We start from the raw sequence: 25063 nt of genomic DNA, 5'->3' as shown, positions 1-25063 counted from the left end.
GGAGCGCTGCTCCTTCCTCAGGTGAATGAAGAGGTCTGTTCCAGAAACACATATATAGACAAATTCAAAGATGCCAAACAATGCTTGGAATGTGAGCATTAGCAGGTGATTAAATCTTTACAGATCCAGAGATGGGGTAACCCCAGGTTAAAGAGGTGTGAATTGTACCAAGCCAGGACAGTTGGTAGGATTTCGCAGGCCAGATGGTGGGGGATGAATGTAATGCGACATGAATCCCAGGTCCCGGTTGAGGCCGCACTCATGTGTGCGGAACTTGGCTATAAGTTTCTGCTCGCCGATTCTGCGTTGTCGCGAGTCCTGAAGGCCGCCTTGGAGAACGCTTACCCGGAGATCAGAGGCTGAATGCCCTTGACTGCTGAAGTGTTCCCCGACTGGAAGGGAACATTCCTGCCTGGTGATTGTTGCGCGATGTCCGTTCATTCGTTGTCGCAGCGTCTGCATGGTCTCGCCAATGTACCACGCTTCGGGACATCCTTTCCTGCAGCGTATGAGGTAGACAACGTTGGCCGAGTCGCACGAGTATGTACCGCATACCTGGTGGGTGGTGTTCTCATTATTAAGGGGTAGGAGTCCTTTGGACCCACGGAGAAGAATCACTGAAATGACTACACGATGACATTAATAAGTTCCATCCAACCATCAGACTCACCATGGACTACTCTCCAAAATCAGTTGCATTCTTGGACACACTGGTCTCCATCAAGGACGGTCACCTCAGCACTTCGCTTTACCGCAAACCTACGGATAACCTCATGATGCTCCACTTCTCCAGCTTCCACCCTAAACACATTAAAGAAGCCATCCGCTATGGACAAGCGCTCCGTATACACAGGATCTGCTCAGACGAGGAGGAGCGTAACAGACATCTACAGACGTTGAAAGATGCCCTCGTACGAACGGGATATGGCACTCGACTCATCGATTGACAGTTCCAACGCGCCACAGCGAAAAACCGGACCGACCTCCTCAGAAGACAAACATGGGACACAACCGACAGAATACCCTTCGTCGTCCAGTACTTCCCCGGAGCGGAGAAACTACGTCATCTTCTTCACAGCCTTCAACACGTCATTGATGACGATGAACATCTTGCCAAGGTCATCCCCACACCCCCACTACTTGCCTTCAAACAACCGCGCAACCTCAAACGAACCATTGTTTGCAGCAAACTACCCAGTCTTCAGAACAGCGACCACGACACCACACAACCCTGTCATGGCAATCTCTGCAAGACGTGCCAGATCATCGACATGGATACCACTATTACACGTGAGAACACCACCCACCAGGTACGCGGTACATACTCGTGAGACTCGGCCAACGTTGTCTACCTCATACGCTACAGGAAAGGATGTCCCGAAGCGTGGTACATTGGCGAGACCATGCAGACGCTGCGACAACGAATGAACGGACATCGCGCAACAATCACCAGGCAGGAATGTTCCCTTCCAGTCGGGGAACACTTCAGCAGTCAAGGGCATTCAGCCTCTGATCTCCGGGTAAGCGTTCTCCAAGGCGGCCTTCAGGACAAGCGACAACGCAGAATCGCCGAGCAGAAACTTATAGCCAAGTTCCGCACACATGAGTGCGGCCTCAACCGGGACCTGGGATTCATGTCACATTACATTCACCCCCCACCATCTGGCCTGCGAAATCCTACCAACTGTCCTGGCTTGACACAATTCACACCTCTTTAACCTGGGGTTACCCCATCTCTGGATCTGTAAAGATTTAATCACCTGCTAATGCTCGCATTCCAAGCACTGTCTGGCATCTTTGAATTTGTCTATATATGTGTTTCTGGAACAGACCACTTCATTCACCTGAGGAAGGAGCAGCGCTCCGAAAGCTAGTGACATCGAAACAAACCTGTTGGACTTTAACCTGGTGTTGTAAAGACTTCGTACTGTACAATAAAAGAAGAGCCGCCTGAGGCAGATGTCCCCCATCCCCATCCATTCATTCATTACTGGCTCGCATGAGCAGGCCGAAGTAGCTACTCCATCACTCGGTTGCCACCACGTTGAACTGAGTCTCACTCCACGCCATGATTTTCCTGCCGTTTTCTCACCTCCTTTCAGTCAGACCACAACGGACGCCATCTTTGTCTCCGCTTCGGCCTCGCTCGGCTTCCATGGCAACGGCTTCCCCCGCCTGCCCCGCCCCGGAGGCCGGCCACCCGGCCAATGGAACCCGAGTCCTCATGTCACGGGCTGGGAGGCGGAGCAACGCGTTTCCCGGGTAACGAGCATCGCTGCCTGCCATTCGCCGCATCTTCCCAACCAATCGGGCCTCGTGTGGGAGGCGTGGTGCTGGCGGTGGGTTTGACGGCGGTGCGGAGCTGGAGTCGGGGTGAAGATCGGCGGCTGGCGAACGGTGAGAGGAGGAATGGTGGTGTCCGGCGGTTGCAGGGACGGCGGCGCTGGGTGGGGGAAAAAAAGGAGAGTTTAGACGGCAGCTGTTAGATTTGATTCCCCCTCGCAGGAGGGACAGACCCTCCGGTACAGCCGCAACGGGTAACGGTCGTGCAAGCGCTGGGATGCTGTGGCTGGATCGTTGTCTCTGTCCCCACCCACCCCCGGGTCTGGGTAGCCTTCCCTCTCGGCTTCTGCTTCTTGCACGGTCCGGGGGTTTTCACTGTTTTGAGCCGAGAATGGCCGATGTTGCCCGCGGTGTTGCCTTTTAATCCTTCAGTTAAGATATGTACTTCGGCGTTTCTCCCTTGCTGAGTTTCATTTTAAAATACAAAGGACAGTGTGAGTTTCATTCCTTGTGTGTATATCCTCAAATCAGATGTTCTCAACAATTCGTTTTTTATCATTTTACAAGATGATCCTGTTGAGATTTATTTTCCTATTTCATTCCGAAAGGTCTGTGCATTTGTGTTTTTTTCCATTTTATTTCAATTTTTGCTAAGTGACAATACTGGGGTTGTGACTGCTGCGGGTGTAACCGTACCTCCAGCTGTGTAAATGTCAAGGTAATATATCTGTTCCATCAGTTCTTTCTTGTATGTAAAAAACATCTCCGTTTACACGAAGGTTACTTGATTGGGCAGAGGTGAAGAACTGGCAGATAAGTAAACATAGAATGAATGCTATTGAATCAGCACCAGCAGACATGGACAGTATCTGTGAGCACGGCTTGAGCTTTTTCCCCCCAAGGTTTAAAATAAGGTATAGCAATTTTGAAAAACATGTTGCAATGTTTGCCTAAATGGCCGTAAAAGTGCTGCACAAGAATACATAGGTTATGCTAAATCTGATCAGACCCTTCATAAAACAAATCTTTTTTGGTCACCATGTCAAAAAAGTGTATGTATAAGGTTGACAAAAGAGGAACAGGACTCATCTGTCCCTGGCTTTGAAAGCAGACCAAGGCAGGCCAGCAGCACGGTTCGATTCCTGTAACAGCCTCCCCGAACAGGCGCCGGAATGTGGTGACTAGGGGCTTTTCACAGTAACTTCATTTGAAGCTTACTTGTGACCATAAGCGATTTTCATTTTTTTCAAGTACGAGGGATAAGTTGTGAGCAAGACATGTGATTTTTCACAAAGAAATGAGTGATGGTTACATTAGGACCCCAAAAATATTCAAAATTCAATATCCTGTGTAATGATGAAAATAAGTTGAGTTATTCAACTACTATAAAGCAGTGGTCCCATAACGGTTCATAGGTTAGAAGGGAGGATCTTCAGTGAAAATGTGAAGTACGTATAATGTATTTTATTGATCATCTCAACCCAGATGAGCTGAGAGTTACTGTCCTTGACATCAATGTTGACGGTTGTCTCAAAGCTCAATTCTATGTGAAAATTTATGGGTGGAAAAAATCTTCCCTTTTTGGGGTCCTATTTAAGGAAGACAGTTGTGGTTAAAGGTCAGTCATTTCAGTCCCAGAACACCACTGCAGGAGTTCCTGAAGGTAATGTCCTAGGTCCAACCATCTTCAGCTACTTCATCAAGGTTCTTTCCTTTGTGAAAATGTCAGAAGTGGGGATGCTTGCGGATGATGATTGCACAATGTTCAGCACTATTTGTGACTCCTCAAAAACTGAAGCAGCCTGTGTCCATATATAGCAAGACAGACAACATTCAGGCTTGGACTGATAAGTGGCAATAACACATGTCACACAAGTGCCAAGCAGTGACCATCTCCTCATGACATCAATAGCATTGCTATCGCTGAATCCCCCACGATCAACATCTTGGGAGTTACTATTTACTGAAAACTGAACTGGACCAGTCTTCTAAATACTGTGGCTACCAGAACAGGCAAGAGGTTGGACTATCTGTGGCAAGTAACACCTCCTGACTCTGCAAATCCTGACTATCCACTACAAGACACGAATCAGGAGTGTGATGGAATACACTTCACTTGCCTGGATGAGCACAGTTTCAACAGCACTCGAGAAACTTTACATTGGCACCACCACCTCAAACATTCATTTCCTCCATTACTGATACTGCTGCAACTTGCAAAGGCTCCTTTGACAGCACCTACCAAATCTGTGTCAACCTAGATGGACAAGGGCAGCAGATGAATAGGAACTAACATACCATAAGTCCCTCTCTGCTACACACCATCCTGACTTGGAACTATATTGCCGTTCCTTCACTATTGTTGAGTCAAATCCCAACAGCACTGTGGGTGGTCCTATACCAGATGGTCCAGCCAGTGATGCCCACATCCCATGAAATAATCCATTTTTAAAAAATGCTAGAATACGTGACTAGTCCATGCATAATATTATTATTGTCACAAGTAGATTTGCCTTAACACTGCAATGTAGTTACTCTGAAAATCCCCTAGTCACCACACTCCGGTGCCTGTTCAGGTACATAGAGGGAGAACCCCGATGTCCAATTCACCTAACAAGCACGTTTTTCAAGACTTGTGGGAGGAAACTGGAGCACCTGGAGGAAACCCAAGCAGACACTGGGAGAATGTGGAGACTCTGCCCAGACAGTGATCCAAGTGGGAATCGAACCCGGGACGCTGGAGCTGTGAAGCAACAGTGCTAACCACTGTGCTCTCTCAAAATCGAGGATGAGCCGGCTGTTTGAGGGGGTGCAAGACATCTGAGAGCGATGTGGAAGAGGCCCCGCAAACCACGTTCATATGTTTTGGCCCTCAAAGAAGCCATTTTAGGCGTGTTGGACTGGTGTGAGGGCAGATGTTTTGGCCTTCTCCTCGCTGATCGCTTGTCGGCGGGTCCTGCTGGGGTGGAGGGAAGTCTCTCCACCCTGTGCCTCGGCGTGGCAGGGCATTTTTAACATTGGAAAAGGTCAAATTTGAGCTGAGGGGGGCGAATGAGGGGTTCTACAATTCTTGAAGTTTGTTTATATGCATTTTCGGGAGTTGGTTGAGTTGACTGTTGGGGGAGGGGCTTAAAGTGGGACTGTTTTCTTTTTTATATTGTTGGCATATTTTTGTTTCTGTTTCTTTTTTGTATGGTGAAAATGATGAAGATATGGTGAATAAAAATATGTGACTAGCCAACATAAATGAAAACCAACAAAAAATTCCTTGAATGTGAGCAAAAGATTCTTTGGTCAGAAAATGAAATAAAACATTTGTGCTACTCACAATACAGTGAAATGATGTAACAACAAAGTTTTTTAAATTTAATGTACCAATTTGTTTTTCCAATTAAGGGGCAATTTATCACAGCCAATTCCCCTATCCTGGCCATGTCCAATCCACCGACCCAGCACATCTTTGGGTTGTGGGGGTGAGCCTCACGCAAGGGCAGCATGGTAGCACAATGGTTAGTACTGTCACTTCACAGCTCCAGGGTCCCAGGTTTGATTCCCAGCTTGGGACACTGCCGTTCTCCCCATGCCTGCATGGGATTTCTCCGGATGCTCTGGATTCCTCCCTCAGTCCAAAAAAATGAGCAGTTTAGGTGGATTGGCCATGCAAAATTGCCCTTGGTGTTCAAAAAGGTTAGATGGGGTTACGGGCATAGGGTGGAGGTGTGGACTTAGCGCTCTTTCCAAGGGCCGGTGCAGGCTTGATTGGCCTGCACTGTAAATAAATTCTAAACTGAGGAGAATGTGCAAACTCCACATGGACAGTGACCCAGGGAAACTCCACAAGGACAGTGACCCGGGGCTGGGGTCGGATCCGGGTCCTCAGCGCCATGAGGCAGCCGTGCTAACCACTGCGCTATCGTGCTGCACGTAACAATGAAGTTACACGGCTAAACCAGATTTGGTTAAAAAGATATCTTTGATTTCAAAATTTTTCTCAGATTTAAAATTAACAATTGACCAGCATCAACTGCTGTTTGTGGAAGTGTTCCAAACCTCTACTGCCCTTTGCGTATAGAAATGTTTTCTAACTTGAAATCATAAGACCATAAGACATAGGAGCAGAATTAGGCCACTCGGCCCATCGGGTCTGCTCTGCCATTTAATCATGGCTGATACTTTCTCATCCGCCATTCTCCTGCCTTCTCCCCATAACCCATGATCCCCTTATTAATCAAGAAACTATCTATCTCCGTCTTGAAGACACTCAGTGATTTGGCCTCCACAGCCTTCTGCGGTGAAGAGTTCCACAGATTCACCACCCTCTGACTGAAGAAATTCCTCCTCCTCTCCGTTTTAAAGGATCGTCCCTTTAGTCTGAGATGGTGTCCTCTGTTTCTTGTTTTTCTTACAAATGGAAACATCCTCTCCACGTCCAGTCTATCCAGGTCTTGTAGTATCATCCCCTTGCCTTCCCCATGATTGCCAAATCCATTGGCTCCTGAGTGCTAATAAATCCATGAAAGGATAATTAAGTCTTTGGTATATCCTAATCCACCTTCTTTGAATTGTCCATATATGTGGCAGTGCTGAGCAGCAATAGCAAGGAGAATACAGCCAGCTTGCCAACCTATCGATTGCAATGCTAATGGCAATTCTTGGTTAATAGCTCTCAATACTTTGATTAACCATGGCAATTTTTGAAACTGAATTCAATAAAAATGTGGGCTCTCATCAGAAAAGGTGACTGTGAAATCTGCTACCCCTTCCCAGTCTAGTAACTCCATTCTCACATGGTTGATTCCTCAGTGCAACTTGTGATTAACAACAAAGGTTGCTTTGCCAGTGTTACCACAACCCAAGAATAACATACTTTAAATATAACCTACTTTCTCATTCTGATACCACTTTTTATTCTACAGCTGTTACTAATGTTTTTTGGACACGGCTGTGTTTGGCTGTCATCACAAAATTTACAACTTTGAACCTTCTACTTCCGTGCATTGATTTTACAGTCTTTGGTTCCATGCCCCTTTTGACACCTCCATGTGTCCTGTCTCCCACCTCATACTGTCTCCCTTCTGAATCATAGAATCATATTATAGAATTTACATTGCAGAAGGAGGCCATTCGGACCACCGAGTCTGCAACGGCCCTTGAAAAGAGCACCCTATCCAAGCCCACACCTCCACACTCCCAGTAACCCCACCCAAACGTTTTTTTTTTTTTTGGACACTAAGGGAAATTTAGCATGGCCAATCCACCTAACCTGCACATCTTTGGACTGTGGGAGGAAACCAGAGCACCCGGAGGAAACCCACGCAGACACAGGGAGAATGTGCAGACTCTGCACAGACAAGCCGGGAATCGAACCTGGAGCTATGAAGCAACTGTGCTAACCACTGTGCTACCGTGCTGGGTTTGACTGTTGCCAGTAACAGGAATTTCAACAGTTGTTTCTCCACACTCTGGAATTCCAATCCTAAATCCCTCTCCCCAGGTATATTTCTTCCTATTTTCAGAAATCCCCATCCCCTGAAAATCTACCCTTTTTGATCACCTTTCTAAACATCTCTGCCAATTCCTGCAATGTCTGATCTTTGTTTTGTGAGGCACTGTGACATGCCACTACATTGACTACTCAGCTGATTTATTCTGTTTGAAATTGGAATTTATTAATTAATTGCCAGAAGTAAAACTTGTAAACCTTGCTAATTACGTCTTGATCTGTTGCAAATTGGGGTGGGAGAAGGCTGAGCTGTTCAGTTCTAAATCAGATTGCATTTGGGTGTTTTCTTTGCTCTCTTCGTTAAGCAATTTCTAAGTATCAGTCACCTCCATGACAAAGAATGGCTTTCAAATGGGCAGTTAATGAGATTTCTGCCACTCAGAAAGCGGAACATGTATGTACAGAGAGACCTTCAAAAACGGCTGGATGAGAAGGCACATTGAGTTGTAAGTGGAGAATGAAAGATCAAGACAAATGCCTGCAAACTGTAATTTGATAACTCTGTCAAGCATAACCAAGATTATGAAACAGGTTTATCTATGTGCTGAAGGGAAGGCTTTCAAATTATTCTTACCTGCTTTAATCCAAATGCACTAGTTTGGTTGAAAAGTAGAATTTGAACTCTTAATTCCAGCTACATTCTGTTGTTGAACCATTTTGTTTTCATTTTGATATGTTGTAGTGCTGCACAGGGAAAATGTATCCATACGAATTAGAAGAAGGAGATCATGGCTGATCTGATTGTGGCCCTAGCTCCACATTCCACCTACACCCCATAACCTTGACTCCCTTGTTGGTCGATAATCTATTTACCTCTGCTTTGAAACTATTAATTTGACCCTGCCTCCACCGTGCTCGAGGGAAGAGAGTTCCAAAGACTCATGACCCTCTGAGAGAAAAAAAATTATTCTCTGTCTTAAATGGGACACAACTTATTTTAAAACTGTTTCCTCAGTTCTAGTCTCTCCCACAAGTGGAAGCATCCTTTCAGCATCCACCGTCAATAAACTCACATGTGAACCTCCTAAACTCCAATGGATAAAGTCCCAGCCTATCTAACCTTTCCTTGTAAGATGATATTCCCATCCCATGTATCAGTCGAGTGAACCTTCTCTTGACTGTTTCTAAAGCATTTATCCCTTAAATAAGGAGACCAAGACTGTTACAGCACTCCAGATATGGGCCGGAATTCTCCGGCCATTGGAATTCTCTGCTCCCACTTGCAGTGTACCTTCACCCGCAAGCGTCCCAGCGGAGTGGGGTGACTTGAATGGGAAATCACGTTGACAAGCGGTTTAAGTAGAGAATCCTGTCGCCAGCAAACGGGGCGCCGCTGAGAGACAGGCAGCTGGGGGACTGGAGAAGTCAGCCCAAGGTCTCGCCGATGCCCTGTGCAACTGTAGCAAAACATCCTACTTTTATGTTCCATTCCCCTTGCAAAAATAACATTACATTTGTCTTCTCCTCACTTGCTGTATCTATTTTGGGTTACACTCAATTTGTATAATTATTCAAGCGGCGCAGAGGTGAGAATGAGCACAGGAGCAGTTTTGCTAATTGCAGTCAATCCTGATGTGCAGGTCGGCTGCTTGTGAATGATCTTTCAATTCTTAATCTCACAGATGTGTCTAACCTGAAACATTAGCCCTGTTTCTGTCTCCACGGATGCCTGCCAGGCCTGCTAAGCATTTCAAACACTTTCTGTTTTTGTTTCAGATTTCCATCAGCCACAGTATTTTCCTTTTGTACGAAGTTACTGGGAACCTGCATTATAAGGAGTGACTATTGGTACACAGTATAAAACAATTAACATTTTACCTTTGCGGATGCTTCAGGAAGACTTGACACACATCATGCTGCAGGTATGCCTGATGCTGTCCTGCCATCTCCAGATGCCTATTAATATACCTATATTGTCTGACTCAGTTTTATAGTAAGTTTAGCCACAGTGTAGAGTGGTCTGGATTACTGATGGGGCCTTTTCTGTGTTGTTCTGTGCTGTCTGAAGTAGGACCCTTCATTGAGTTACTGATGTCAGCCTTGAGACAACTGACCAATATGAGAATGTTGTACTAGTGGCATAAACAGGGTATTTGGGACCTGTCACGGTAGGCATTCCTGTTAAATCATAGATGTGTGGACTCCCCATGTTTGGCTGCATTTCATAGTACAAACATTGAGAGAGACATTAGCTTTGGAACGATCACAAAAATTCAGCGATGATTATGTCTGCATATTAAGGGAATCGATATTAGGGTAGCACCGAGGAAGACCCATCCCAATATTTCAACATTGCATCAATTCAGTCTTTTCTCTACAGTGGAGCCCAGCAAATCTTTACACCTGGCTATGATGAGACATGAAGGTTCAGTTAGGGCGCTTGAGAGTTACAGGTTAGCTAGGAAGGACCTAAAGAGAGAGCTAAGAAGAGCCAGGAGGGGACGTGAGAAGTCTTTGGCATGTAGGATCAAGGGTAGCTCTAAAGCTTTCTATAGATATGTCAGGACTAAACGAATGACTAGGGTAAGAGTAGGGCCAGTCAAGGACAGTAATGGGAAGTTGTGCTTGGAGTCCGAGGAGATAGGAGAGGTGCTAAATGAATATTTTTCGTCAGTATTCACACAGGAAAAAGACAGTGTTGTCGAGGAGAATACTGAGATTCAGGCTACTAGACTAGAAGGGCTTGAGGTTCATAAGGAGGAGGTGTTAGCAATTCTGGAAAGTGTGAAAATAGATAAGTCCCCTGGGCCGGATGGAATTTATCCTGGGATTCTCTGGGAAGCTAGGGAGGAGATTGCTGAGCCTTTGGTTTTGATCTTTAAGTCATCTTTGTCTATAGGAATAGTGCCAGAAGACTGGAGGATAGCAAATGTTGTCCCCTTGTTCAAGAAGGGGAGTAGAGACAACCCCGGTACCTATAGTCCAGTGAGCCTTCCTTCTGTTGTGGGCAAAATCTTGGAAAGGTTTACAAGAGGTAAGATGTATAATCATCTGGAAAGGAATAATTTGATGAGAGATAGTCAACACGGTTTTGTGAAGGGTAGATCGTGCCTCATAAACCTTATTGAGTTCTTTGAGAAGGTGACCAAACAGGTGGATGAAGGTAAAGCAGTTGATGTGGTGTATATGGATTTCAGTAAAGCGTTTGATAAGGTTCCCCATGGTAGGCTACTGCAGAAAATACAGAGGCATGGTATTCAGGGTGATTTAGCAGTTTGGATCAGAAATTGGCTATCTGGAAGAAGACAAAGGGTGGTGGTTGATGGGAAATGTTCAGACTGGAGTCCAGTTATTAGTGGTGTACCACAAGGATCTGTTTTGGGGCCGCTGCTGTTTGTCATTTTTATAAATGACCTGGAGGAGGGCGTAGAAGGATGGGTGAGTAAATTTGCAGATGACATTAAAGTCGGTGGAGTTGTGGACAGTGCGGAAGGATGTTACAAGTTACAGAGGGACATAGATAAGCTGCAGCGCTGGGCTGAGAGGTGGCAAATGGCGTTTAATGCAGAAAAGTGTGAGGTGATTCATTTTGGAAGGAATAACAGGAAGACAGAGTACTGGGCTAATGGTAAGATTCTTGGCAGTGTGGATGAGCAGAGAGATCTCGGTGTCCATGTACATAGATCCCTGAAAGTTGCCACCCAGGTTGAGAGGGTTGTTAAGAAGGCGTACGGTGTGTTAGCTTTTATTGGTAGAGGGATTGCGTTTCGGAGCCATGAGGTCATGTTGCAGCTGTACAAAACTCTGGTGCGGCCGCATTTGGAGTATTGCGTGCAATTCTGGTCGCCGCATTATAGGAAGGATGTGGAAGCATTGGAAAGGGTGCAGAGGAGATCTACCAGAATGCTGCCTGGAATGGAGGGAAGATCTTATGAGGAAAGGCTGAGGGACTTGAGGCTGTTTTCGTTAGAGAGAAGAAGGTTAAGAGGTGACTTAATTGAGGCATACAAGATGATCAGAGGATTGGATAGGGTGGACAGTGAGAGCCTTTTTCCTCGGATGGTGATGTCTAGCACGAGGGGACATAGCTTTAAATTGAGGGGAGATAGATATAGGACAGATGTCAGAGGTAGGTTCTTTACTCAGAGAGTAGTAAGGGTGTGGAATGCCCTGCCTGCAACAGTAGTGGATTCGCCAAGACTAAGGGCATTCAAATGGTCATTGGTAGACATATGGACGATAAGGGAATAGTGTAGATGGGCTTTAGAGTGGTTTCACAGGTCGGCGCAACATTGAGGGCCGAAGGGCCTGTACTGCGCTGTAATGTTCTATGTTCTATGTGTCTTTGAAGAATAGTGAAAATGGACAATATTAAAATATTCACATTTTAATGGGGTTCTACAAAGAGCCTTAAGAGAGTATAAGATGTGCAGTGATTTTGTAATGGTGTTGTGGTACTGGTTATAAATGTGTTCCTCACAAAAGCTTTAATACTTTTCTTTCATATACATATGTATGCCATTTTATAGTCACTACTATAAAAATGTGATAGTTCATTGTTCGATTTTGTATCAAGTAAAGAGAAAGTGTGGAAAGGTGCTCGATTTTGTATCAAGAGAAAGTATGGAAAGGTGCATCAAAGGTTGATAATCTTGGCGCTTCAAAGTCTGGACAGGAACCTTATTTTACTGTTTACTCACACCTGTACTATGGGATATCCATAGCATCAAAAATGTATAAAAACATTTACCACTCTGTTTATCTGAGTCAGTTAATTAGATCCTTGGTCTGTGCTTATCCCAGTACGACACTAGGAGCCCTATGGTTGGCTTAGGTCACCTTCACTAGCATGGAATTTTGTTTGTGATTGTCATTTAGAAACTCCTGCTTTAGGTGTGCATTTGGGTATCTTGGGTGCAGATAGGATTTGACTTTTTCAAGCTGTCCTTTCCTATTTCAAATAGCCTGATCGCAATCACCAAATACGCTTACACAAAAAGACTGGCACTTCAAGAACCACACAGCCTAGAGGAGAGAATGTTGGTGATGAGCAAGGCATGAAACACCTCTGGTAACTCTTGTTTTTATGGTTATTTATAGGTCAAAGGAATACCCCTGGTTTGGAAGGAAAATCTTCTGGCCTAGAATGGGAACTGTTGTTTGGGAATGTGGTTAAATAACTGCAAGAGTCACATGGAGATTCACCTAACAACAAAAGAAAGCCATTGACTTCCAGAACCTAATTTTAATGGCCTGTTAAGGAAACACTTATTTAATGTAGAAGAAAAAAAAATGCGTGTACTGCACCTGATGCGTTCCAGAAAATCGTGACTGAAAGAGAAGTCTGAACAAGTTTCAGGGTGTTTAAGTGAATGGCGGCTTGAGAAAGCAAACAAAGGAGATTAAAAAAGCAAACATTCAATTAGCGAACCTGTTTTTCTTCCTTCCGTTATCCTGAAAAGGAGTTTTAATGTTGAACACTGCAGTTATGGCTGTGAGTGTTAGCGAGATGTTATGGACATTTTATGCATTGTCGGCATTTCTGGGACATGTTTGTGGCCACAGTATGTTTGCCTGTGAACCGATTTCCTTGAGAATGTGCCGTGACCTGCCTTACAATATGACATTTATGCCAAATCTTCTGAACCACTACGACCAACAGACTGCAGCTCTGGCTATGGGGGTAAGCTGACTTTCCATTCTTGCTGTTGCAGCACGGTGAGCTGTGTATTTTTGATGGTACAGTACTTTTAAAAAAGCAATTCTTCTCTCTTCAGAACCTAGCTGAGACCAGTAGATTGTTCCAACTTTGGCACTCTAGATATGAGGTAGTGATGCGTGTCGTGACCCGTGGGTGGGTTGTGTGTGATTGAATGGGGGTAGAGGGTAGAATTCTAGTGTCTTAGTGTACTTGGAACCATTGCTGTGCGATCATTTGATTCTTCCTGACAGAAACATTGGTTTCTTGTCTACTCAAAGGTATGATACATCAGGGCAGCACGGTGGGGCAGTGGTTAGCATTGCTGCCTCACGGCGCTGTGGTCCCAGGTTCGATCCGGCTCTGGGTCACTCTGCGTGTGGAGTTTGCACATTCTCCCCGTGTTTCATATCCACAATCCAAAAGATGTGCAGGATAGGTGGATTGGCCACTCTAAATTGCCCCTTATTTGGGAAAAAAATGAATTGGGTACTCTAAATTTGTTTTTGGTGCATCAAACAGCGCAGCACTACGTTAGCACTCTTGTTACAGTGATAATCAAACTTTATTGTTTTGAATACACTACTGCGAAGGGGCGCAACTGATATGCCACAGTCAAGACCAGGGAAAACAAATCCCTTCCTAGTCATAGTTGGCATTGAACGCAGAAACCAGTTCAATCTATCAGGAAATTATATCATTGGCAAAACAGCTTCACTGGAAACCTTGCTTAAATGTACCATTGTGTTATATTTTGTGGAAACATACTTAGATCTGCAGCAGCCAACCAGGGAACAATTGTCAATGGCTGCACAAACTTTATGGTCTTTAATTAAACTCTTTCAAAGATGGGAGGATGTTAGCGATTAAAAGCTTCAAGCGTGTACACAAAGGCAGTGCAATCATTCTATAGTTTTAATGATGTGTCTCAGTTTTGTAGAAATTTTTCGCTGCACATGTAGAATGGGCTTCCAAGTCAGAGAAGGGACTTTTGAGGATAATAATAAATAAGTAGCCATCGATTAACTCCAGAATTTTCCAGTAGGTGAAAATATTGGATTAAGTGACTGTTTATGCCCATCGCAAGTTTAAGTTGAGAATTTAATAGCGGCTCCCAAATCGTATCAAGTGCTGCAGTTATTCCACAACAAATAATGAGAGGCAGAAGGACTATTTTCCAACTCCCACAACTTGTCACATTTTTGTGGAAGGGGTAAATCAACTGTTACATTTGACATTCAATCGGCGTTACTTGCCGATTCAGCAGTTACAATAATTGAGGAAAGTATTTGAAATGAATTGCTGCATTTACTCGGAAAAACCGAACAACCTCCCAATTTGTTGTTCTGGAAATTTGATAGACTGAGCAAGACATCAGTAAAATATTAAAAGTTAGATTGTGATTTTTCTGTACATAGGCAAGGTTATAAGTGTGCAATGTCATTACTTGGGGAAACTGAAAAGAAATTGGAAGATTGTAGCGTAGTTGTAATGTTACCTGACTAACAAACTCGAGGCCTAGGCAGATGATCTGGGGGCACATGTTCAAATCCCACTGTGCCAGCCGGTGGAATTTCATTTTGGTGGCACGATGGCACAGTGCTGAGCACTGCTGCCTCACAGCGCTAGGAACCCGGGCTTGATTCCAGCCTTGGGGGACTGTCTGTGTGGAGTTTGCACATTCTCCCCATGTCTATGTGGGTTTCCTTTGGGGGCTCTGGTTTCCTCCCACAGTCCAAAAATGTGCAGGTTAGGTGGATTGGCCATGCTAAATTGCCTCTTGTGTCCAAACAATGTGCAGGTTAGGATGGGTTCCCGGGATAGAGCGTTGTAGTGGGCCTTGGTAGAGTGCTCTTTCAGAGGATCGGTGCAGACGATGGGCCGAATGGCTCCCTTCTGCACTTTAGGGATTCTATGAAATTCTGACATCTACAAATATGTCATAAAAAGTGGAATAAAGAAACTGTCTAACTGGTGAAATCAACTGTTTTTCAAAACAAGGATAGAAGACTCGTATGAGTGTGTGTTTTGCTGGGGTAGGAGGGGAAGAGTATGATGCAGAATCCACATCCAGCTGATTTGCTTCAATGCCATTTATAATCCTGATTTGGGCAGTCATTGACATTCCACAAATTATGTTGGATCACATTCCTGGGGCTCAATTCCATGCTATATTTAGTAAACGATCTGGGTAAGTGAACGTGGCGTGGGTCCCGAAGTGTGGCCGGCATGGGTCCCGAAGGTCGGCCAGTTGGCAAATGTGGGGCCCAGGAAAAAATGTTCAAAATCACTGATCTAGGTGAGCCATGGACATTTTTTCCCCTCTCTGTACTTATTCTCTGTAAATAGTTCTTTTTTTAAATATAAATTTAGAGTACCCAATTCATTTTTTCCAATTAAGGGGCAATTTAGTATGGCCAATCCACCTACCCTGCACATCTTTAGGTTGTAGGGGCGAAACCCATGCAAACACGGGGAGAATGTGCAGACTCCACACGGACAGTGACCCAGAGCCGGAATCGAACCTGGGACCTTGGTGCCGTGATGAAGCAGTACTAACCACCGTGCTGCCCTGTAGATAGTTCTTAGCTGTTCATTACCTGGTGCTGATGTGATGAAGGGTTGGAATTTATCATGAAGAATTTATGCACAGTATTTTTGTGGTCAGTTCCTGCAATGATGAAATATTCCAGTATTGTAAAGTAAAACATTTTGCAAGTTTATGCTAATCCTCAAGGTTAAAGTTGTCTTATCGGCACTTTATAATCTAACTGATGAGGGTAGAATTTCCATAGGGCTCTATCAATTTGCTAACACTCCAGAATCCCTGGAAAATCAGTATAAACAGCTGAATTTACAGAGATGGAGATCAAGAGAAATTGGCCATGAAGGAATTTAATGAAAACTTGAAATTTTGGGGCCTGGGATCCGATCTGTATGACAGTGAGGACATTGATGATGGGTGTGGGGGATAGAGTACAAGTAGCTAAGGTTTTGAGCTGCTTGGGTTTAAGGAGGATGCGAAGCTGAAGATCAGCCAGGAAAAAGCTGCAGTAGCGAGGGCTGGCTGCGATAAATGCACAAATAAGGAGTTTCAACAGCAGATGAATTGAGGCCGGGATAGAGGTGGGTGATTTATATGGTGCTGTAAGTGGGTGGTATTTGGGATGGACAGGATATGGGGTCAGAAAGTAAGCTTGGGATCAAATATTGAGCAGTGATTTTTAACAGCTTGGCACATGGCAGGGAAGAGGGATGACATTTTTGACAAGGGGACAGAGTTTGTGGCACGGGCTGATGGCTAAGTTAGTGAAGTAAAGCCCTGGCATTTATTGCTAACACTGCTACAACTGTGGAACTGTAAAGCTTGTATGAAGTTTTGTAATTCCCTGAAAAATTTCCTTTATTATCATCTGTTTTCTTTAAACTAAAATCGGCCATAGACTTCTGTGCAATGGCACAATGCATACGATGTAGAGTACATTGGATCACTTGCAATTTATCCTGCAGATGGTTCCCTATCTCAGCCAAGTCTTCTGAAAGAAATGTTGAAGTGAAATGAGGGAAAGCCAAAAATGCAGATGAAGTGAACTATTTTCTCTCTGCTTTAAAGTTGACAATACTGCACTTGCATTGGTGAAGATTTGGTTCAATCCTAGAACAGAAACAAATCATTTTCAAAATGAGAATTCAAAGTAAAATTTGAGGAAAAATAGAACAAAAATAATTGTAAACAGTGGAAATTGAAAGCAGAAAATGGCAGAATATACGGATCATCAATCAATATTTCAAAAAGAACCAAAGGTTAATGTTTCCTGTTGGGACCTTTAATCAGACCCATCCCCCAATGAGTGGTCCAGCCAAAGACAAATAATCTATCTTGCTCTTTCAGCTGCTCGCTGACTTATCTATTTCTAGCAATTTTGGTTTCAAGAACAACATTTGTCTCACTTGATGGTATCTGTCAAATTTAATTTAAAAACTATCTGTGTTTTGTGGCAGTTTCTGTTTTGTTAACTCCTGATGGTGTGAATCCCCTGAATGATTTATAATTTAGACTGTGAAAGGCGAGTTAGCCTTTGGCTGTCTTCCATTGCTAGAATTTTCTCTCTCTCCCATATCTGTCTGTTCAAGTTCATCAAGTTTTTTTTTGCACCTGTGCAGTTGTCGTTTCAATTTACCATGGCTGATTAGGGCCATTCTGAGCCCTGCAGCATTTCTAAAGACATTTGAAGCTGATATTTTCTTCTGAGCTTATCCCTTTGAGGATTGTGTTCATATTTCCGCATCTTAAGAAAAGTATAATTTGCTGAAAAAAAACTTGTTTTGAGCTAACTGAACCGATGAATGGGAGCATCACTAATTCAACATTTAGTTTTCTGCTTTAATATCATGTGTACCCTCTAATTAACCTGACTTTAAGGTTGCTATTAATAATAAAGAATTATAGGAATTAATAATAAAGAATTGCTCTAATGCTGGTTCACGAGAGCAGGCCACTTTATTTCATCCTCTTTTTGCTTCTCTTTAGTGAAGTGCCTGACCTCTAGTGTGTTGTTCCCTATGACAAAAATCAGAATTGTTATGCAAGGAATTGCAGGTGCAAACCTTGGGTAGTAGCGGATTTGAGCTGTAACTCATTGTTTTGCCAGCTTTGATCTGTCTTGATATTTTAGTGCAGTCAATTAATACTTAATCCATAGTATTTTTCATACCGGATTTATTTATTCAGGTTTGCTGAATGAAACTTTTCCTTTTGAAAGTATGCTATTGTTCCGAGACAGGTTGTGGCCGAGTGATGCAGTTAGTTGGAACACTGTGCCCTGAGTTCTAATCCAATTCCTTGTTGTAAGTGACAGCTGTGTCACAGTGAGTTAAGGATGTATCATATGTTGTCATGGCTCAGAGCCCCTTTGGCCCATGCACAAGGTTTGAAACAAAGCTGTGTAGTGACTTTGTGGCAAAAAGAAGAATCTTGTAGGAAGGAAAGACCCTGACACCAGGGGTCTGTTGCTCAGCACCCTCGAAAGAATCAGCATGTTAGGAATGTCTCTCTCTAACAAATTGTGTAACTGAGGAATGTACTCAATATTGAAGTTTGTGACATATTGCAAATTGTCTTCTCTGATACAGACAATGAAATAATTTGGATTGAGAGCTGGTGGAAGATGCTATTGGGGATGTGGGGAAAGAGTGGTGAGGTTATGAACATTTGATAATAAAGCCAGAGTACTTCACTGCTGACTTTGACTGAGTTGCAGAAGGACCAGCAGTTTCATCCACTCCACCCCCCCCCCCCCCCCCCCCCATAAGCGTGGCTTTGCCTCAAAAGCAACTTGTTGACTGTTAAGTATTTTAGGTTATGAGGCTTCGGTGGCGGCCATGGAGGAGTAAGTCGCACATTTGATAGCTCCCTCCGATGACGGACTTTTGGACCTTTTTTCCCCCCTTTTTCCGGATTTTATGGGATAAATTGGTGAAGAGTGAGACAGTGAGGAGAAATCCCCCACCAGTGAATGGAGAATTGGACCAGAAGTGGCCGTGTGAGAAGACAAAGTCCTAGAAGGAAGACGCGAGCAGAGCTGGCTTAGCGGGAAAGCATGGAAGAGAGCAAGGGCTGCGGGGAGATGGCACAGTGGTCGACGGAGCAGCTGGTGAAGTTTTTCGAAGATTGCTTCGCCAAGCTGAAGAAGGACATGCTGGACCCGATCAAGGCTTCGATTGATCAAGCGGTGCAGAATCAAGAGACCCACGGAAGAGCGATCCAGCAGGTGGAGAAAAAGGTGTCCGAGCACGAGGAATAAATAACGTGCTGGAGACCAAGGTGGAGATGATGAATGACCGCCAGAAAAGAATGCAGGGGAAGCTGGAGGACCTGGAGAACAGGTCCAGGAGGCAGAATCTTTGAATTGTCGGCCTCCCTGAAGGCAGTGGAGGGATTGGATGCGAGGGCTTATGTGACGGACATGTTGGAGAAGTTGATGGGGGCTGAGGCGTTTCCTCGGCCCCTGAAAGTGGATAGAGCGTACAGAGCCCTAGCGAAGAAGCCCCGAGCGAACGAGCTGCAGAGGGCGCTAGTGGTACGTTTACACCGATTCCTGGACAAGGAACACGTTCTGCGGTGGGCCAAGAAAGAAGAGAGCAGCAAGTGGGAGAATTGTTAGCTGCGCATTTATCAGGACCTGGGCGCGGATTTGGCCAAGAGGCGAGCTGGGTTTAATCGGGCAAAAACGGCCCTCTTTAAGAAGGGGGTGAAGTTCGGGGTTGTATAAGTATAAGTAGTGCTATGTGTTATAAGGGGCTGTTTTGATGGCTAAAGTTAACTTTTTCTTGCGGGGAGCTGGTTAGAGGAGGTGTTGGTTTCTTGTGGGGGGTTTTCTAACGTGGCTGTTTTTTCACTTTTTTCTGATGTTTGTTTCCTGGGGAATGTGATGCTTTGAATATGTTTGTCCAAGTTGGGGGAGAGGGGAGAGAACAATGGGGAGACAGACTGCTTGGTGCCATGGGCGGGCGCTATCAAGTCAGCATGCGTCAGCTGACTCATGGAAGCATAGTGGGGGGCGAGCAGGTGTTAAGCTGGAGCTTGACTTTGGGGGAGGGGGAGGGGGGAGGGGTTTAGTGCCGTTGCTAGGAAGGGAGGGAGAGGGGGGGGCTGCTTTGCTGACGGGAGGAACTGTTACTAGAGGCCAAATGGAGGGTCGGGTACGGCGAATGCCCGAGGGGGGCTCGAAGAGGACGAGGGCGTGAGCTGGAGGCTGGCCTAAAAAGGGTGATGGCTAGTCGGTGGGGCGGGAAGCCCACGACCATGGAATGTCAGAGGGTTGAATGGGCCGGTCAAGAGTGCTCACGTGTTTGCGCATTTGAGGGGGCTGAAGGCGGACGTGGCAATGCTACAAGAGACACACCTAAAGGTTATAGACCAGACGAGATTGAGAAAGGGGTGGGTTGGCCAAGTATTCTACTCAGGGTTGGACTCAAAGACCAGGGGGGTAGCGGTCTTGATCAATAAACGAGTGGCATTCGAGGCAGGGAGAATTGTGTCAGACAAGGTGGGTAGGTACATAATGGTGAGTGGGAAGCTGGAGGGAGTGCGGGTGGTACTCGTGAACATATATGATCCGAATTGGGACAATGTGGAATTTATGAGGCGAGTGTTGGGTAAGATTCCAGACTTGGAGTCAAATAACCTGATTATGGGATGAGATTTTAACACTGTCATTGATCCGGAATTGGACCGGTCAACATCCAAGACTGGGAGGAGGTCTGCTGCGGCAAAGGAATTGAAGGCGTTTATGGAACAGATGGGGGAGTAGACCCATGAAGGTTTGCACGGCCAAGGGCGAAGGAATTTTCTTTTTCTCCCATGTCCACAAGGTATACTTTCACATTGACTTTTTTGTTCTGAGCAGGGCGCCGGGGGTGGTGGATACTGAGTACTCGGCAATCGCAGTGTCGGATCATGCCCTGGTGGATCTACGGGTTAGTGTGGAGAGAGGGCAACGCCCTCTGTGGAGACGGGATGTGGGGTTGCTAGCGGACGAAGCGATCTGTGTGCGGGTGAACAAGTCCATCCAGAAATACCTGGAAACAAATGATACGGGGGAGGTCTCTGCAGTGACGGTTTGGGAAGCTTTGAAGGCAGTGGTCAGAGGGGAATTAATCTCGATTTGGCGCTGCCGAACTTCTGCAATTATTACTGAGCAGCTAATATAGCCATGATTAGGAAATGGGTAGTGGGGGAGGGTTCGGTATGGGAGCGGATGGAGGCGGCGTCATGCAAAGACACAAGTTTGGGACAAGTTTGGGAGAACTGATAATGGCATCTCTTCCGTTCTCGCTGGCCCGACACTCCCCAAGTCCGATGGTGGTGGCGGTTCTGAGAATCTGGGGGCAGTGGAGGAGATATAAGAGAGTTAAGGGAGCATCGGTTTGGACCCCGATTTATAATAATAATCGGTTTGTACGGGTAGGTTGGATGGTGGGTTCCAGAGCTGGCAAAGGGCAGGAATTAGAAGAATGGGGGATCTATTTCTAGATGGGAGCTTCCCCAGCTTGAAAGCCTTGAAGGATAAATTTGAATTGCCAGCAGGGAACGGGTAATTGTATTTGCAGGTGCGAGACTTCTTGAGAAAGCAGGTTCCGGCCTTACCACTGCTCCCGCCACGGGGGATACAGGACAGAGTTGTCTCCAGTACCTGGGTGGGAGAGGGGAAGGTATCTGATATTTACCAGGAGCTTTGGGATGTGAAGGGAACCCCGGTGGAGGAGCCCAAGGACAAGTGGGAGGACGAGCGAGGTGGAGAGATAGAGACGGGTCTGTGGGCGGATGCCCTAAGCATCTTCATCATGTGCCAGGCTTAGCCTGATACAATTCAAGGTAGTCCGCCCGGCACACATGATTGTGGCCCGGATGAGCAAGTTTTTCGGGATAGAGGACAGGTGTGCGGGAAGCCCAGCAAACCATGTCCACATGTTCTGGGCATGCCCGCAGCTTAGAGGGTTCTGGCAAGGTTTCACTAAGGCAATGTCCATGGTATTCAAAACACGGGTGGTGCCGAGTCCGGAGGTGGCGATCTTTGGAGTGTCGGAAGAGCCGGGAGTTCAGGGGGTGAAAGAGGCCGACGTCTTGGTCTTTGCCTCCCTGGTAGCCCGGAGATGGATCTTATTAATGTGGAGGGACCTGAAGCCCCCCCCGAGTGTAGACCTGGGTTAGTGACATGGCTGGGTTTCTCAGTTTTGAGAAAATAAAGTTCACCTTAAGAAGGTCAATGGTAGGGTTCACCCGGAGGTGGCAGCCGTTCGTCGACTTTCTCGGGGGAAAATTAAACTGCCAGCAGAAGCAGTAGTCCGGAGCGGGGGCGGGAGAGGGCCGAATTGTTGTTTCATGGTTGGGGTGTGTGAAGATTGGGATGGGGGGGGGGGGGAAATATTTATTGTACCATGTTCATGGCATTGTTATTATTATTATAAAAACTTGCAAATATCCTAATAAAAATATTTAAAATAATTTTTTTAGGTTATTTCAAGGATATGAAAAACACTTGTATAAATGTTGCTTTTTCTCAGCTTGTCTGGTTATTTGTTGAAGTTTCTAATTTTCTTAATCAGAACTGGCATGACAAACGTTCCACATATCTCATGGAATTATATAGCACATTCGGTTCACCAGCCTTTATCTGTTTACAAACATAGTGATTAATTGACAAAGAGTCATTGGACTCGAAACGTTCGCTCTTTTCTCTCCCTACAGATGCTGCCAGACTTGTTGAGATTTTCCAGCATTTTCTCTTTCGTAGTGATTAATTATTTTACCAGGTGGCTGTGCCCTTTTCATAGAATCAGATCATTTACAGTGCAGATGGAGGCCATTCGGCCCATCAAATCTGCACTGGCCCTAGGAAAGAGCAACCTTCTACTTAAGCCCACACCTCCAGCCTATCCCAGTAACCCCACCTAACCCTTTTGGTCACTAAGGGGAAATCTAGCATGGCCGATCCACCTAACCTGCATATTTCTGGACTGTGGGAGGAAACCAGAGCACCCAGAGGAAACCCACGCAGACACAGGGAGAAAGTGCAAACTCCACAGACAGTCACCCGAGGTGGAAATTGAACCCGAGTCCCTGGATCTGTGATGCAACAATCTAACCTCTGTGCCACCGTGTGGCCCACATCTGTCCAAGTTGGAAATTTGGACTATGGTAAACTGTGGTAGAAATGCCTTTGGTTAGAAATGTGTTCAAATGTAATCTGCAATAAATAGCATCCTCCTACCCACTGGGTTGGTGTTACCTAGGAGACCATTAATTTCTGGCAGTTAATAAGCCATGCTGATAGCTGAACTATGACAGCTGCTCTCTTACTCCCTGACTTCATTAAATATAATTATCCAAAAGAAAGTGGGAGGACAGTGTAAATCCTGTGCAGTGAAGCATCAGTTTATTGGATTAGTAGGGAAAGCCAGGAATGTAAGAGCTCGCAAAATAACTCATTGTGTGTACAGCAGAGTGGTGCCGGTCAAAGTGTTGAATATTTTTTTCTTTATTTGTTCATGGGATGTGGGTGTCACTGGCTGACCCATCCCTAAGGGCATTTAAGAATCAACCACATTGCTGTGGATCTGGAGTCAAATGTAGGCCAGACCAGGTAAAGATGGCTGATTTCCTTCCCTAAAGGACATTAGTGAACCAGATGGGTTTTTATGACAATCAACAATGGTTTCATGGTCATCATTCGACTTTAATTTCAGATTTTTTATTGAATTTAAATTCCACCATCTGTCCTGGTGAGATTCGAACCCTGGTCCCTTGGTCTCTGGATTACTAGACAATAGTGACAAAACCATTACGCCACTGCCTCCTGGATAGTGTACAGTGCTATTGAATATTAACATTTCCGTCTAATTCTAGGAAACCTTAATTTCAAAATAATCCTCTTTATTCCTCTCCCGTCCATATTGCATACTATTTCCCATCTGTGAATTGAAATGTGCCAAAGGCACATGAGGATTCTGTCAATGCTACAGTTCAGTATAGCACAAGAAATGACCTGGATTAACCATGCTACAGTGTAGTATAGCACAAGAAATGCCCTTGATTAATCAATAAACTCACCGTATTTCAACTACCTTACTTAATCTTGGAGGAGTAAATAATACGTGCTGCTCTGTAAGATGGGTATTGGTCAGTCCACTGGTTATCACTGTTATTTTACTGCACCATCACTGTCTGTGCGGAGTCTGCCCATTCTCCCCGTGTCTGCGTGGGTTTCCTCCGGGTGCTCCGGTTTTCTCCCACAAGTCCCAAAAGATGTGCTTGTTAGGTGAATTGGACATTCTGAATTCTCCCTCAGTGTACCCGAACAGGGTTAGGGTTAGGGGTTAATGTGGCGACCAGGGGATTTTCACAGTAATTTCATCGCAGTGTTAATGTAAGTCTACTTGTGACATATTAAAATTATAATTATTTGGTACTTTCTTCTTTCCCTATATACAACTCTTCACAACATAAGGTAGGCAGTGTCCTTCCCAAGCCTGTGGTGATGCCCGTCTGTAATTAGCCATTAAGAGGTACATGCGAATGTTGGCCAGCCTTGGTTAGTACTTGCTGAGAGACCCGGGGCGGGATTCTCCATTGGCTGACGGCGAAATCACGAAACACGATTGGGCAGAGAATGTGTTCCAACGGCAAAATCACGGCAGGTGCCAATTTGATGTCAAATCATAATTCTCCGTCACCCTCGACAGCAGCGTCAATGTGGTCCGGAACGAACATATAGTAAATACTGTTTGCACGTCATTAGCGTGCTCGACACAGTATTTTCCGGGATTCCGCAATTCTCCTCCTCTGATGGGCCGGGTTCCCGATGACGTGGTTCACTTGTGCTTTTAAAAATCGTGAAACCAGCGTCGTGGCAGATGAGAGTTTGAGAGAGGAGTTAGGACATGGAGAAGCCGACTATTGGCTGCCAGGCTGGACTCTGGCTGGGGTGGGGGAAGGGTTGACGAAACAGGCTGAGTGGCCGGGGTGACCCCACCATGGGACTGGGGCGGTGTCCACTCACAGACCGCCATTGCTGCAGCCTGCAAAGCTGCCATCTTGTTGCATGCCCCACTGACCACCAACTTTGGCCCTGGTTCTG

The 25063-nt window shown here is 45.3% G+C and overlaps 2 protein-coding genes across 5 annotated transcripts in view; one reads left to right on the top strand and one right to left on the bottom strand.

The window, feature by feature from the left end:
• fbxo16 (F-box protein 16) overlaps positions 1 to 2225 on the bottom strand; it is a 109172-nt gene extending 106947 nt beyond the window's left edge. For all 4 annotated transcript variants that reach the window (XM_072498545.1, XM_072498547.1, XM_072498548.1 and 1 more), the window contains exon 1: positions 2093 to 2225. The gene's annotated coding sequence lies outside the window, so the exon portion shown is untranslated. The remainder of the gene's footprint in view (positions 1 to 2092) is intronic.
• A 105-nt stretch (positions 2226 to 2330) lies between these two features.
• The window catches only part of LOC140410448 (frizzled-3), a 190610-nt gene continuing 167877 nt past the window's right edge, over positions 2331 to 25063 (top strand). Inside the window, exons 1-3 of the mRNA XM_072498544.1 lie at positions 2331 to 2397; positions 9503 to 9648; positions 12827 to 13409. Of these exons, the coding sequence (XP_072354645.1) occupies positions 13197 to 13409 (213 nt within the window). The 5' untranslated portion in view covers positions 2331 to 2397; positions 9503 to 9648; positions 12827 to 13196. The remainder of the gene's footprint in view (positions 2398 to 9502; positions 9649 to 12826; positions 13410 to 25063) is intronic.

The sequence above is a fragment of the Scyliorhinus torazame genome, chromosome 4 (genome assembly GCF_047496885.1).
Source record: "Scyliorhinus torazame isolate Kashiwa2021f chromosome 4, sScyTor2.1, whole genome shotgun sequence".
NCBI classification, from domain to species: domain Eukaryota; kingdom Metazoa; phylum Chordata; class Chondrichthyes; order Carcharhiniformes; family Scyliorhinidae; genus Scyliorhinus; species Scyliorhinus torazame.
The sequence above is the reverse complement of the archived record's forward strand: the minus strand, read 5'-3'. Positions and strand labels throughout refer to the sequence as shown.